This window comes from Melanerpes formicivorus, unplaced genomic scaffold (genome assembly GCF_026170545.1).
Source record: "Melanerpes formicivorus ecotype bairdi unplaced genomic scaffold, bMelFor1.0.p_v2 SCAF_59, whole genome shotgun sequence".
In the NCBI taxonomy this organism is placed as follows: Eukaryota; Metazoa; Chordata; class Aves; order Piciformes; family Picidae; genus Melanerpes; species Melanerpes formicivorus.
Genome location: NW_027142411.1, coordinates 2,822,709 through 2,836,175, shown reverse-complemented (window position 1 = coordinate 2,836,175; position 13,467 = coordinate 2,822,709). Strand labels below are relative to the sequence as shown.

General features: G+C 43.9%; 2 protein-coding genes across 2 annotated transcripts in view; one reads left to right on the top strand and one right to left on the bottom strand.

The window, feature by feature from the left end:
- The window catches only part of CDYL2 (chromodomain Y like 2), a 216,296-nt gene extending 214,787 nt beyond the window's left edge, over positions 1 to 1,509 (bottom strand). Inside the window, 1 exon segment of the mRNA XM_068161603.1 lies at positions 1,324 to 1,509. Within this exon segment, the coding sequence (XP_068017704.1) occupies positions 1,324 to 1,509 (186 nt within the window).
- DYNLRB2 (dynein light chain roadblock-type 2) lies at positions 1,503 to 9,634 on the top strand. The gene is made up of 4 exons (XM_068161617.1): positions 1,503 to 1,516; positions 1,702 to 1,777; positions 5,486 to 5,653; positions 7,513 to 9,634. The coding sequence occupies exons 1-4, from the start codon at positions 1,508 to 1,510 to the stop codon at positions 7,554 to 7,556; spliced, it is 297 nt and encodes a 98-aa protein (XP_068017718.1). The 5' UTR covers positions 1,503 to 1,507; the 3' UTR covers positions 7,557 to 9,634.
- Positions 9,635 to 13,467: the final 3,833 nt, after the last annotated feature.

The window sequence follows — 13,467 nt, the reverse complement described above, 5'->3', positions numbered from 1 at the left end:
TATTGTATAACCTATGTTTCCATTTAAGAGCATCTACTGGCTGTATTAAAACGCAATTGGCCAGCAGATGTTCCAGTCAGAGTCAATAATCATGCACTGGTGCTTTCAATTGTTCAGAAAAATGAGAAAGATCTCTAAAGATGCCTCATGCCCAGAAATTCAGGACACCATCCTTACTGTTACAAAACAGCACAGACCTCATTGCTGAGCTAAACTGTTCACAGGTGAACCACAACTCACACAGCTGAGGCAGTGACTCACACTGACCATTATCAGCCCTAGGCACGGTGCTCCTCATTGCCTTCCATAGCATGTCATAAGATGTTTGGCTAGCTCCTAAACCAGCAGCTTTTGTAATAAGCATACTGGTATTTGTGATAATGTCTTCCTTCCCTCATTAAGGAGGCCTTATTCAGTTATACACTAATCTGAAGACAGAGCAAACTCAGCACTTCTGATTTACGCTGGCCCCTGCCAGTTTGAAACTTAATGAATGCCCAGAATAATATTGTTGCAGTAGATAGGGCAATCCCACACAAAAGTCATTTTCTCTCCAACATAGGTCCATGGGCCACACTAAATGATGTCCTGATTCACTGCCACCAGTTTGAAACACAGTTCAGCCTTTACAGAGTTGTAGATTAATAACCATCTTGTTAATTTGCTCTTCACATCTATTAAAAATAAAAGAGAGGGGCACCTGCTGGCTTCCCAAAACACGACACATTGCAGGAAAGGGGAAAGTCACTTCAGTGACAAAGCCTCAAGAAGCTTCATACACAACTCAGAAGCCTCAGTAAGCCTAACTCTCTTGTCTTGGAAGGCCATGGAAGAATGTGAAAGACTTCTGATACTCAGTAGTATTTAGTGTGTGCATGGACAAAGATGAGTTTTCAAATGGCTTGCACAGAAGTTTGTTCCCTCTTCCTTGGGTAAGGAACAGAAACAGCCAGGTAACTTTACTGACACTGCAGCGTTGTACAAGTGGTCTGCCCCATCCGAGACGTCCAGTAAGCGATGGCAGCACACAGCACTTCTGGTGATGATTAATCTATTTATACACCGAGATCACAGCACAGCTAGACTGGAGCGCTTCCACTAGTGAAAAACAAGCTCTGCACACCCACGCACAAGCTAACAGTTGTGACAGAACAGCGCAGGCACGGCAATGTTAGACACGGGGAGCAGGAAAATACTCATTTCTGACAAGAGTAGCTACCCTGGCGCCCTGGGGATCTAGCCAGTCCCATCTGGAACACACAAATCACCCTCGCTACGCCCTGGGCCGCGCTGCAGGTGGCCCTGCCCGCTGCCCCCTCAGACGTGACCTGTAGGTTCCAGCCTAAAACCACCTGGCAGCCCCGGCCTGGAACCCGCACGGAGGGTACGGGCTGCGACCCGCAGAGGCGGAGGAGCGCCCGGCCCCGTGCCCGCTGCCGCCCCGTGCCCGCTGCCGCTCCGCTCCGCCGCGTCACTTCCTCCGCTCCATAGCAACGGCGGCGAGGCCATGGCGGCGGTAATGGGGCTGCTCCCGCCCGGGGAACGGGGCGGCGGGGGCGGCCGGGGCGGGGGCGGCGGAGCGCGGAGCTCCGGGGAGGCCTTCGGGCGCTGCCGCCTCCGCCCCGGGGCCCGCGCTCGCTGTCGGGCCGGGCCGTGGCGGCTGCGGGGCGTGCGGTGACCCTTGGTCCTCTCTTAGCGCAGGCTGAAGTGGAGGAAACCCTAAAGAGGATTCAGGACCACAGAGGGGTTATCGGAATGCTTGTTGTAAACGCCGAAGGTAAAGCGTCCTCTGCTTTCTCCAAGGAGCAAACTTGGTAGCAGCAAAGTGCAGTAAACTCATAGACACAAACCGGCAGGGTCTGAGGTGCCAACACCATCTGCTTGCAATGCTTTTCTGAAGGTGTGGTTTCGAGGAGTGTTTGTTTCATCTGAAGACATAAGAGTTTGGGTTATATCAATTTCTCGAAGCTCTCCATATGATTTATTTTTTTCATTCAAATCAATGGAAAGGCAGAAAAATCAAAAGCCTTTTGCTCTGAAGAAATAACTGAAAGTGTCATCACATCAGGGATTCCATGGTGTTGTTTACCCCCCTTGATTAACTAAGCTATGCATTATTTTTCAGAAACAGGTCTTGAACGTCTCTTGGTGGGTTACACAGAAGCACAGAATGGTGGAGGTTGGAAGGGATCTCTGCTGAAGCAGGTTCACCTAGAGCAGGTTGCACAGGTTGGGTTTTGAATGAATCCAGAGACTCCACCACATCTCTGGGCAGCAAGTTTCATGCCATAGAATCACAAAGTGTTCTAAATTGGAAGGGACCTTAATGATCATCAAGTTCCAGCCCTTCCTGCCATGGGCAAGGACAACTTCACTAGACCAGGTTGCTCAAAGACCATAATTTAGTTGACATCCTTCCCTTTTACAGTCCTCCCAAAAATCTATGGCACTAGCAGCAGTTCAAGCAACAGGACTAAGAAGAGACCTAACTGTTCTTTAGTCTTTGGAAAATGAGGAGAATCAAATTTGTGTGCCGGGACATGCTAAGTAAAATGTGCCTTTGTTCACAGAACAGATGATGCAGGTCAAAAGAGTAGTGCATAGCCTGGCAGACAGAAACTGAGAAGCTGCTTTGTGCTTGCATGTGCTCATGTCTAGATGTGGCTGTTGGCTAAGCTGAAATGCATCCTGGTTTCAGAACAAGCTCTGTTCCAGCCATTTCGGTTTTTTGTTGCAGTCAATAGAATGTGGCACAGTCCAAGGAGCTCTTGGACTAAGCTGCAAATGAGAAGTGAACAAAATCAAGCACTTGGGATAACACAAATTCTTGTGTTTGCAGTTTTCAAGTCAAGACCACCAGTGTGGTCTGAGAGAAAAATAACCCAGTTTTCTTGTGTCCTGTTACTTGGGAACTGGGCTGACTTCTTGGCACAGTACTGGTCAAGTATGCCCTCCCACTCAGGTGTGCCACTGCAGTCTGTCTGAGCAGCTCTGCAGTTAGGAACAGCATGGGGTGTTAAAGGCTGTTTTGGATCCCTTCTGTCACAATTTTCTTCTGCAAAGGAGGAAGAACATTCTACTTCTCTTTTTCACACTTTAGACTCTTCAAGGTAAAAGGTCCCTGCCATGCCCTGTTCCAATTTCATCATCCTCACAAGCCTGTAGAACATGTGGCCAGGCTGAAGCTGACAGACAAAACTGAAGTGCAAGAATTTTGGGTTTAGTTTATCATTTAGCAACATTTCAACACCAGATGTGACTACAAGACAGCCTGTGCTCTGTGAGGATGATTCAAGTTACCAAACTGAGCCTCCCGTAGGTGTGTAGTTGTAGTTTTTGTAACATCTTCAAATACCCATAATTAGCACTGCTCAGTCTAATTACTTCAGATCTTCCTGTAGAAACTTTATTTTCTCTCTGTGGTGAAACACTTCAAACAAGTGTACAACTTAATCACAGTAAATAATACTTGAACCAGCAGTGTAGTAGTTGGGTTTCTTAGGCTGTTCAGGTTCCCTGAAAAGATGAAGCTCTGTGTTCTCCACTAACATTAGCAGTTGTCTTTTACTGAGGTTTTTATAGTAGTAATGTAGGTACACTTAGGGGTAATAGCATGCAGATGAAATTGCAGATCGAAGACTCCTGACACAGAATCCTGTCATTCATTATAATACTCAGAGCTGATTTGTTCACTGAAACTTCTGCTAAGTGTAGTACCTTCTTTATTTGGAAACTCTCATAAACTTGCTGCCCTTCACAGTTGAGAATGATCACACTGCAGTATTTCTAATGAAGGATTTATTTGGGTGGCAGAGGCAAAGAGAATTTGTCCTAAAGCAAGCACAGCTCAGCTGTAATCTAAGGATGTCACTGGTGTCAACTAATTTCCATGTTTTTGTGGGACCTCGGAGGATCATTTAACATTTACCATTTTCATTAGAAGTGCTGTCTGTGTTTGTTGAAGCAATCATTTAGATACAAGGTCATGTAAACTTGACACTAATTCATTGCTACTTTTAAGTGACTTACTGCTTAGTGCTGTGATTATACAGAGATTCTCAGGCTAATGTAGTGCTTGAGAACACCTGTTTGTTTCCATTAAAACATCAGTTTCAATCCCTGTGTAATAAACATTAGACACAAAGGATGCACTTGGTCATTGTGTACACTTCCCTAAGCCATGCATCCTACCAGTGCAGGATTCTCACATGACAGCACAGATTTCAAGTGATTCTAGTAGCTCTTCCCTGGGAAAATAAGAGAACAGTCAAATATTTCAAGTGGGTGTTATATCTTTTGCTTTTTTGCTTCTAATTCTTTGCCTGGCATTCAGTATTTTTGCTTGTTAATTCTTCTGTAATAACCAAATTCTTACAATAACCAATTCTTCCATAATAACCAAACCTTGCAGTCTTTTTGCTCAGTCTTTGTATTCCCATCCCATCCATCTGGAAGACACAATAGAAATGTATGCAAAGAGAAAACTGCCTTGCAAGCTTGTATTCTATTGTCTTTGTTACTCGATAAAACAAACTTTTATGAGTGAAAGAAGCTTATTAAAGCCAAACAGTTTTCCACTTACAGGGTTACTGGGAACCCTGGGTCTAATATAAACTGTTATAAATTCTGCTTGGAAAAGCATATAGGTACCTGAAAGCATCATATTTGAAAAGTCCTGGTGGGCTGGTGACATTCCCACTGCCTGGAAAAAGCAAAACATAACCCCCATTTTCCAAAAGGGAGATAAGGGAAGACCCAGGGAGCTACAGGCCAGTCAGTCTCACCTTAGTGTCCAACAAGGTAACATGGCAGATCCTGAAGACTCTGCTGGGGCAGATGGAAAACAAGGACATGGTCTTATGAGACCCCACCTGCAGTACTGTGTCCAGCTCTGAAGCCCCCAGCACAAGGAAGACATGGATCTGTTGGAGGAGGCCACAGAGATGATAAGAGGGCTGGAACACCTCTCTCCTACAAGGGAGGGAAGTTAGGTCTGTTCAGCCTGGAGAAGAGAAGGCTCCAGGGAGACCTTATAGAGGCCTTCCAGTACCTGAAAGAAGCCTACAGGAAAGCGGGAGGGGGGCTATTTATAAAGGGATGTGATGATTGGACAAGGGGCAACAGTTTTAAACTAGAACAGGGTAGATTGGACATTAGGAAGAAGTTCTTTACTATGAGAGTGGTGAGACACTGGAATGTGTTGCCCAGAGAAGTTGTGGATGCCTGGAGGTGTTTTAAGACCAGGCAGGGTGAGGCTTTGTGCAACCGGATCTAGTGGGAGGTATCCCTGCCCATGGCAGCAGGGATGGAAGTGGATGATCTTTGAACTCAAGCCATTCTATGACTTGAGGAAATCAACATCACTCCTTTCTGCTACAAACCAGAAAAATAATAATTACATCCTTGGTTTTATCTCTCATGATCTGCTGTCTATGAAGAATATGCAACTGCACTAAATGGTTATTAGAAAATTAATTGCTTGCAGGAATTCCAGTAAGAACAAATCTTGATACCTCCACAACATTGCAGTATGCAGAGCATCTTCGTCAGCTCATCACACAAGCTTGGAGTGCAGTGAGAGATCTTGATCCTCAGAATGAGCTCATCTGCCTGAGGATCAGAACAAAGAAGCACGAGATTATAGCAGCTCCAGGTATACTTCCATGAAAACAATCATAGAGTGGTGTGTCCTTTTCAGCTGCTTTTCATTCTTCATGAATAAGGCTACCAAAGGGTGGGGGTGTGTGTATTTATTTTGAAAATAAGGATTTGCAAATGTAGCCATGGCTTAACCATGTAACCAGCTGTGTTAGGGCTTTAATGTGCAGAGTTACAGTAAGCATGGAGACAAACAAGTCTAGAGCTGATTTGTGGTCTTGCTTCTGTTGGTTCTCCCAGAGGAACACTGGACACATCTGTATACCAGGTAGTGTGTGTATACAGAGAATTAAAGCCAGCAGATCCAAACATTGATTATTTTTTTCCTAGATCATTTTTTCTTGGTGTGCTATCATCACTCCCTAGCCATAGGTGTCACAGACATGCAGTATGATCACCAATGTGGTAACTGGGAGGCAATTCTTTTCCTTAAAGCAACCAACCAGTTTCTCACTGATGTTAAATCCAAATATATCTATTTTTTTCAGTTGTATCTCTAAAATAGTTAACAAGACCAGATGAGCTGTGGTGAAGCCATGGTCAGCACAAGACCAATCAGGCAAAGTGGAAGTGATTGTTTGGGGCAAACTGAGATGCTAGTGATATGCAGGATTTTGACAGAAAGAAGCAGTGAAGGTACAGAGAACTGAAGGGAAGCCTCAGAGATCTCCTCAGCTTAGCCACTATGGAGGGGATTGGCTCTGAGCTTGTAGTGAGGGACAGCCTCCACTGGGGGAGTGCTCTGATGCTGGCTTCATAGCAGCTGTGGAGCAGAGGTGTGCTCTGGGTGTGCATTACCTTTCCTCACTGGAGTTCTTTGTGCTGCTGCTATGAAACCAAAGAAATCTGGCACTGTCATGAAGTGCTAGCATTAGTCATCAGCTGCTGCTCAGATTAAAATTTTAGCTTGATTTCTATTTTGGAGTATAAACCTAATGCATTTTTAAAATCATGGTGTTTTTTACCTCATTGCTGTAAACTGATGCAATTGATTCTTGTTTGCATTTGCCCTTCAGCTGTATTGTAGAGGGGATTTTTTGGACTAGTAACTATTAAAGCATGTTGACCTGAAAATTGGTGGTATAAAGCATTAAGCTTTTTGATAACAGAGCTGAGTGATTCCAAGGCTTGACTATATTTTACTATAATAGAAGGTAGCAAATCACCACCTGTGATTTATATTGGGTTGCTTTTGCATGAAAGTGACAGTGCAGAAGCGTGGCCTCCTCTAAAGCAGATCTGGCCCTGCTAAAGTCACTGGGTACCCTCAACAAATGTTCTATTTAAAAGAGACAATGTTAAATGCTGCCCAACTGAATTGTTTCCAGAACTTCTCCAGACTTTCAGTAGGCAAAGTCTGGCATGCTTAGACTTCATTCATAGTAGAAGTCTATTCAGATCTTTTCTGCGTCTTTCATGCCTGAATGGAGTTCTCCATTTTGAATAAACTACTCAGAGAACTGAAAGAAGTTCTCTGCACCTGCAGAAGAGGCTGCAGATGTCAAAAGTTTTGTGTTCTGACAAGTGCTGGCTTCCAGGTGCTTGTCTTGTGACTTTTTTCATCTTGTTTCAATATCTTTATGGCTTCTTGAAAGCAAATCCACTGCTTACTAAATAGTTGTGCTGCAGTATAGTTCAGCTTTATGACAGAGTTTACTCTTTTTTAGCCCATAACCTCAGATTTTTGCACAAGATGCTTAGATTTCCAGAATGGTTCTAACATAAATGTCAGTGCTTTCACTTTTGCTTAATGAACAAATCAAAAGTTGGAGAGGAGTAGATGACTAAAGAGTATTTATCAGGAAATAAGATGAAATATTTTAACTAAACACTTACATTTATTTTTCTTTGCAGAAAATGACTGTCTCCTGATCGTTATTCAGAACCCAGACAGATAGTCCTACTGTGGCAATATTTGTAGTTCTACTTGTTAAACTAATATTACTTGTTGTTATCTCATGTGGAATTACTTAGTGCTGTGTTTGATACCGAGTGTAACTCTCGCCAGTTCAAAGTTGTCTCAGTTTCTGTTGGAGCAAATCATAGTGCATCTCTCAAAATAGTGTTTCTTTGTCTTGTTACTCAGAAGAGCAGTAATAAAGCAAAATGCCTCAAGCTCTCTTTACTGGGTGTTGAAGCCTGCAGTCTAATGCAGGACTACAGTTAGTTTGTTGGTAAGAGCAAACAGTGCTTTTTGTTGATTACAATAGAGTGCTATCTGATAACTACTTAAGCCTTTAGATCCAACACACAAGCCACACACCTTAGTGACGTGGGACAAAAGATGGGTTAAAGTTCAGGATGTTTCCCAGCTCAGATCCATGTTTATGCACCAGAGATCCAACCTGTACTGCTGAGTGCACTCATAAAAGGCCACTGCAGGTTAAGCTACTTACAAATGCATTCTGTTTGGAGGACAGGCTATGTCAGTGCCTTGGGATGAGTCCCATGGCTGCTGCGCCTTCCTGGCTGGGTACAGCACCCCTGTTCTGCCCAGCTGGATGCCTCAGCTGAGGGTAAACATGGCTACAAGCTTTCCTGCTTCATGATCCCAAAGTCCTGGCAAGCTTTGCAGTTGAGTGTATGTGGAAGCAGTGTGAGAGTGCAGGAAGTCTGAGATGACCCTCTGCTTGAAAAAATATCCAGTTGTACTACAAATCATCTCAGGTTATTTGAATTATATATGCATTTTATCAATCAATTATTTCAACTGTAAAAATTCATGTGTCTCCAGCTGGTCACAAGGAGGTATTTGTTCTAGATGTAAGAAGAAAGAACAACAGATGTGTGGAATGGCTCTGAGGATGAAAGGAGAAATGAATCTGTTGAATACTGCTCAGGGATCTTTGTAGTACATCATATGAATTGTGGTTGAGGTTATGAAACTGATAAATCACTGAATGTCTCAGTGGATATGGAGTCAGCAATTTGCTATTAGGACTATGTTATGTATCACTCAAAACTTACACAAAGGAGAGCTACAAAGCATTCTTTTCAGATTTGAGTGTTTGTCTCTGTTGAACAGCTTGGGAAGGCTGTACTTCACTGAGCTATCTGGGAGAGCTGATCCTGCTCTTGGGAGTTGAAGGTATCTGAATGTTGAGATCTCAAGGGCTAGCAGACAAATTCCATGCCCAAGCAGTGGGCAGTGGGGACCACCGAAGATTCAGTGGTGCTGCATATTGAGAGGAAGTGGACCCAAACATTCAGAGGCCCAGAGTGATGGAAATGAAGCCCAGCAATGCAGCTGGGCAGGGCTGTTCAGAACTGTAAGGATATTTAAGTCGACAGGATGCTGTTGGTGGCACTCAGAAAAATTTCCATACCACTGCAGGTTTTTAATTGTGGGCTGGCAAACAACCATTTCAGCTGTTTGGAGGGAAGAAATACATTGCCATGTGGTCATGCTGGAACCCCCTGTGTTTTGTTATCTTCTCTGCTTCTGTTGTGGCCATTTGAAAAATCCAACCTGTCTATTGCTATGCATTAGTGAGCTTTTTTCCTCCTAATATCCTGTCATGTCAAAGGCCTACCCATCCAAAGCCTAGATTTTTCATTTCAGCACATACCCCAAACTATTGCTGAATTCCAACTACTGCCAATGGGTGTTTGGGGCTGACAGGTTTGTTTCTGTGGAGTTCTCTCTAGCAGCATTACATTCTGTGGAGGTTTCACTCTGTAAGTGCACAAAACTGCCAGAATTACAGCCCCCATTACCCTTCCCTGTTGTCAGAAATAATATTGGTTGTGCAGTTTCCAGCATTGCTGAAGAACGTCCTTCAGGCCACAGAACACCAGAGTGCATCACAAAGAGAAAGGCTTCGTCTCTGGCAACAGTCTTTCTTTTCTTCTCTTCCTGGTACACGTGCTAGTTCCCTTTACAGACTTTAATCCAGTATTTATTAAGCAGCTGATGATTGCTGTAGCTTGATAAAGCACTCCAGAAGACACTTGAGCCAAATCATTAAAATTAAACACGTGCTAAATCATTTTGCTGAAAAGTGTCTTTATGGGGAAAAATTTCCTTGAAGCAGATGCCTGTAGTTCTGCAAGGGGCAGGGACTGTGCCCAAATTAGTTTCTTTCCCCATTCCTATGAGAGGCATAGCTGCAGATAAGAGGGCAAAGTTTGGTCCATTTTTACTGGCATGTGCAGTAACAAATGCTGTGCAAACACATGGGCTGAGCTGTGCTTCTGCCAGCTGCTTGTACCAGGGCACTCTCTAATCAGGTTTCCTTGAAAGCACAATTTTGGCAACATCTTCACTAGGGAGCATAAATTCATTCTCTGGTGATGTGTTCCTATTTTCTGTTTGCAAAAGCAAGCTGAACATGTGTAAACTTTTCATTTAGGTCTTTCAGTAGGAAATGGGAGTAGTGACAGTCAAATCTAACAGTCCTGGTGGAAAATCCCTGCTCAGCACATTGCCCTCAACAGCAGTGGGCCACTGAAAAGAAACCCAGACAAAATAAAGGGACATAAACTTCTAAGTTATTAGAGCACAAAAGAAATGTTACAGCAGGTCATTTAAGCTGTCATTCATGTGAACCAGTGAAGGTTTTTGCTAGTTAACAATTAACTGGGAGGTTGAGGGAAAAAATAGCATGAAAGAGGCTCACTTCATAGCTGATGAGTTTGTTATGGGAATGCTGAAAATGTCAAGAATGGCTCTTGTTCACCAAAGGCAGTGCTTGGGTTGAGTTGTCTCATGCTAGTTAGGCAGTCAGCCAAGGAATAAATTATGTCAGTATCATGTGCTTGTGGTCCTCAAAAGAAAACAGAAAGTTCTCAGAGAAAACACTTTCCAAGTACCCTGGGTTTTCCTTAACATACAGTATTTCAAAGTATATGAACCCTCATGGGACAACAGCCTTGGGCAGCTGATTGAGGCAGGGCAGTTGGTCATTCTGGGTTTTGATCATCTGCCAGTTAAATACCTTGAAATGCTTAATTTAATGCACATTCAGTGCATTTGTTAGTCTGACTTTCTATGAAGTTACCTGATACATAGACATGCAGTTGTCATTTAGTCCACATCATGTAATACACACAGCAATATTGAATGGTGGGTTTTCCAATTATACTTTCAGCCCAACTCAAGATGTGTGTAGAATTGTGGCCTTGTGTTTCTGTGTGTTATTTTGCTTCCTGCAGGAAGGCTGGAGAGGGGCTTTTCATAAGGGTGTCTAGCAGCAGGACAAGAAGGAATGGTTATAAGCTGAGTGAGAGTAGATTTAGGGATTTTAGGAAGAAGTTCTTCAGTACAAGGTGGGAACTCTGGAATAGACTGCCCAGGGAGGTTATGGATGCCTCCTCCCTGGGTGTCATCAAGGCCAGGTTGGATCAGGCCTGAGCAGGTGAATCTAGTTGAGAGATTAAACCAAGTGTCACGTCCAGTCCCCTCTTGAACACCTCCAGGGATGGTGACTCCACCACCTCCCTGGGCAGCACATTCCAATGGCTAACAACTCTCTCTGGGAAGAACTTTCTCCTCACCTCCAGCCTAAACTTCCCCTGGCACAGCTTGAGACTGTGTCCTCTTGTTCTGGTGCTGCTTGCCTGGGAGAAGAGACCAACCCCCTCCTGGCTACAACTTCCCTTCAGCAATAAGGTCTCCCCTGAGCCTCCTCTTCTCCAGGCTAAACAATCCCAACACCTCAAAACCCAGAAACTGGAATCAGAATCAGAGCAGGAAGCCTCTCATGTTACAATCTGAACTGTGAGCCCCAGGGTGCTTTGCTCCAGCCTGCACTTTCATTTTGAAGCTGGCAGGATGGCAGCATGGTATTGAATATCAGCAGCAGATTCAGCTCAGCCCATGACACTGAAAGCAAAGTACAGATTGCATTGAGGTGTGCAGAATTTGGAGGGTTTAATGTGCACTGTACATCATGCTGCTAGTCAGTCACATAGCAGCTAGGGAACAGAAGCTGGTTTGGATTTCTTGCCCATGGAGTTGATCACGTTGTGAATATTCTCTAATTCTGAGGAGCTGGCTCAGTGTTTCACAGAAGTAAGCAAAGGACTGAACTTTGCTACCCCCAGATAGGCCTCAGGACTGAAAGTATTATTTTGTGGCAGTAGCAAAAGTATGTTATGGGGCAGGCCAAAAGTAGCCAAAGTGAGGTTGGGGTCTTTGTGGGTGGAGAAAAAAATCATTAGGGCTCCAGAGCTGTAGCTGTCCTTCTGCTCTTGTGCTGAGCAATCAGTTGTCAGCACCTCCTTCTGTGTGTGAGATGAAATATGTAATCACTATTTCTCTAGTTCAAAACCCTCTTCCCTTTCCCTGATTGAAACCTGGCTTTGGTTTTATTAGGAGATCTCCTTCAAAAAGGTGGCAATTGAGGAAAACTGAGTAAAGCCAGCCCTCCTTGCAAGGTAGTGACCAAAAGTGAAGGAGGGTCCTGCCTTTCTCCTCCTGAAATGCTCTTGTAGCAAGCATGTGCCCTAGAGGGGATAAGATGAATATCAGTATCAATATCTTTTCCAGTCTGACTGACCAAGTTTTATTGTTTTATTTCTCTTACTCACATAAATCCAAGTGTCATAAAGCAAGAAAATATGTAAAGCCAGCTGTCATACAGACCTGGGTGAATCAATGTAAAGTTACTCTGGAGATAAATGGTAGAATGAAAATTCTCTCAAAATCAAGTTTTGGATTTTTTTTAATGAAGATTTGTTCCCCCCCCAACCTTTGGGAGGAGTTTCCCAGGGGTTTTGTGCATGGTGTGAGGCATTTCTAGCTCAAATCCTCTAGATGGTGCCACAGCTACAGCACATCGCAGGGAACTCAGGGTTGTGTTTAATGCCTTGCTGTTGAGATGCCACTTCAGTTGTGTATCCTACAAAACGATTTATGACTTCAGCTACAGTACTGTGTGCAGGTTTATGCAGCATAGCTGGGTTACCTACAACTTTTTTTTTTCTAGATACAGTAGTGCAGGAACTGTTGAGAGGTCAAATTATTCCCCCATCTCTTTAACCATGCCTCGAGCGCTGACATGTGCAGAGGTGGGCAGGTGTAGCTTGTGGTGCTCATTAAGGGAGGCCAATAAACATCTTAAAAGTTCCAGCAGGTGCTGCTCCAGGTGTATGCTAATGACAACCTGGGAAGCCATTTTGTCTTCCTTCTGAGAGGAGAGGTAAGTGCAAGAAAATTGCTTTCTTCTATCAAAAGCAAATTGATAATAACCTTGATTTGGTCGTGGGGCAGAGGCACTGTATTTGGTAACTGAGGACATTTTTTCTCTTCTAACTTTTCTTGTATTGAAGTAGTTAAGCAAAATCTGAATTGTAAGCCTGTTGCTATCTGGGCTTAATCCATGCATGGAGGCTTTCAGAGTGATACGAGGGCAATATCAGTCTGCTCCGTTACGTTATCATTTCTAAGATAGCCACTCCCCTTTCATTTGTGTGGTTCAGGTTTAGTCAGAACAGGCATACCTGCTTATCAGTAGTAGTTCTGAGCTTGCAGAGACCTAATAAGATGCTTTGTGTGATCTGCTGTGGATATAGAGTGGTGCATCACAGAGTCCTGCCTTGATGCCCACCAAAGCAGTAACAGAGAAGACTCCACTGATGGCTGACTTGTGTTGAGCCTAGAACTGTTGCTGACAGTGAGGGCTATTTGTGATTAAGTTGTATGGAAACAGGGGGCTCCAGAAGTGTGAAAACAAAGGGGCATAATCTGGGAGGGGGATTAGTTACTCAGCCTCTGTGTTACAACTGAGCCATGTGTTTAGCTCGAGAGTGTAGAGTGTCCCCAGTGTAAAACAAAGAGCTTGTCTACCTTTGCAAGCTGTGTCTGTA

Coding starts and splice junctions, on each gene's coding strand:
- DYNLRB2 (XM_068161617.1), top strand. Junction 1,778..5,485: donor GCTTGTTGTAAACGCCGAAG/GTAAAGCGTCCT, acceptor AATTGCTTGCAG/GAATTCCAGTAAGAACAAAT. Junction 5,654..7,512: donor CGAGATTATAGCAGCTCCAG/GTATACTTCCAT, acceptor TTTTCTTTGCAG/AAAATGACTGTCTCCTGATC.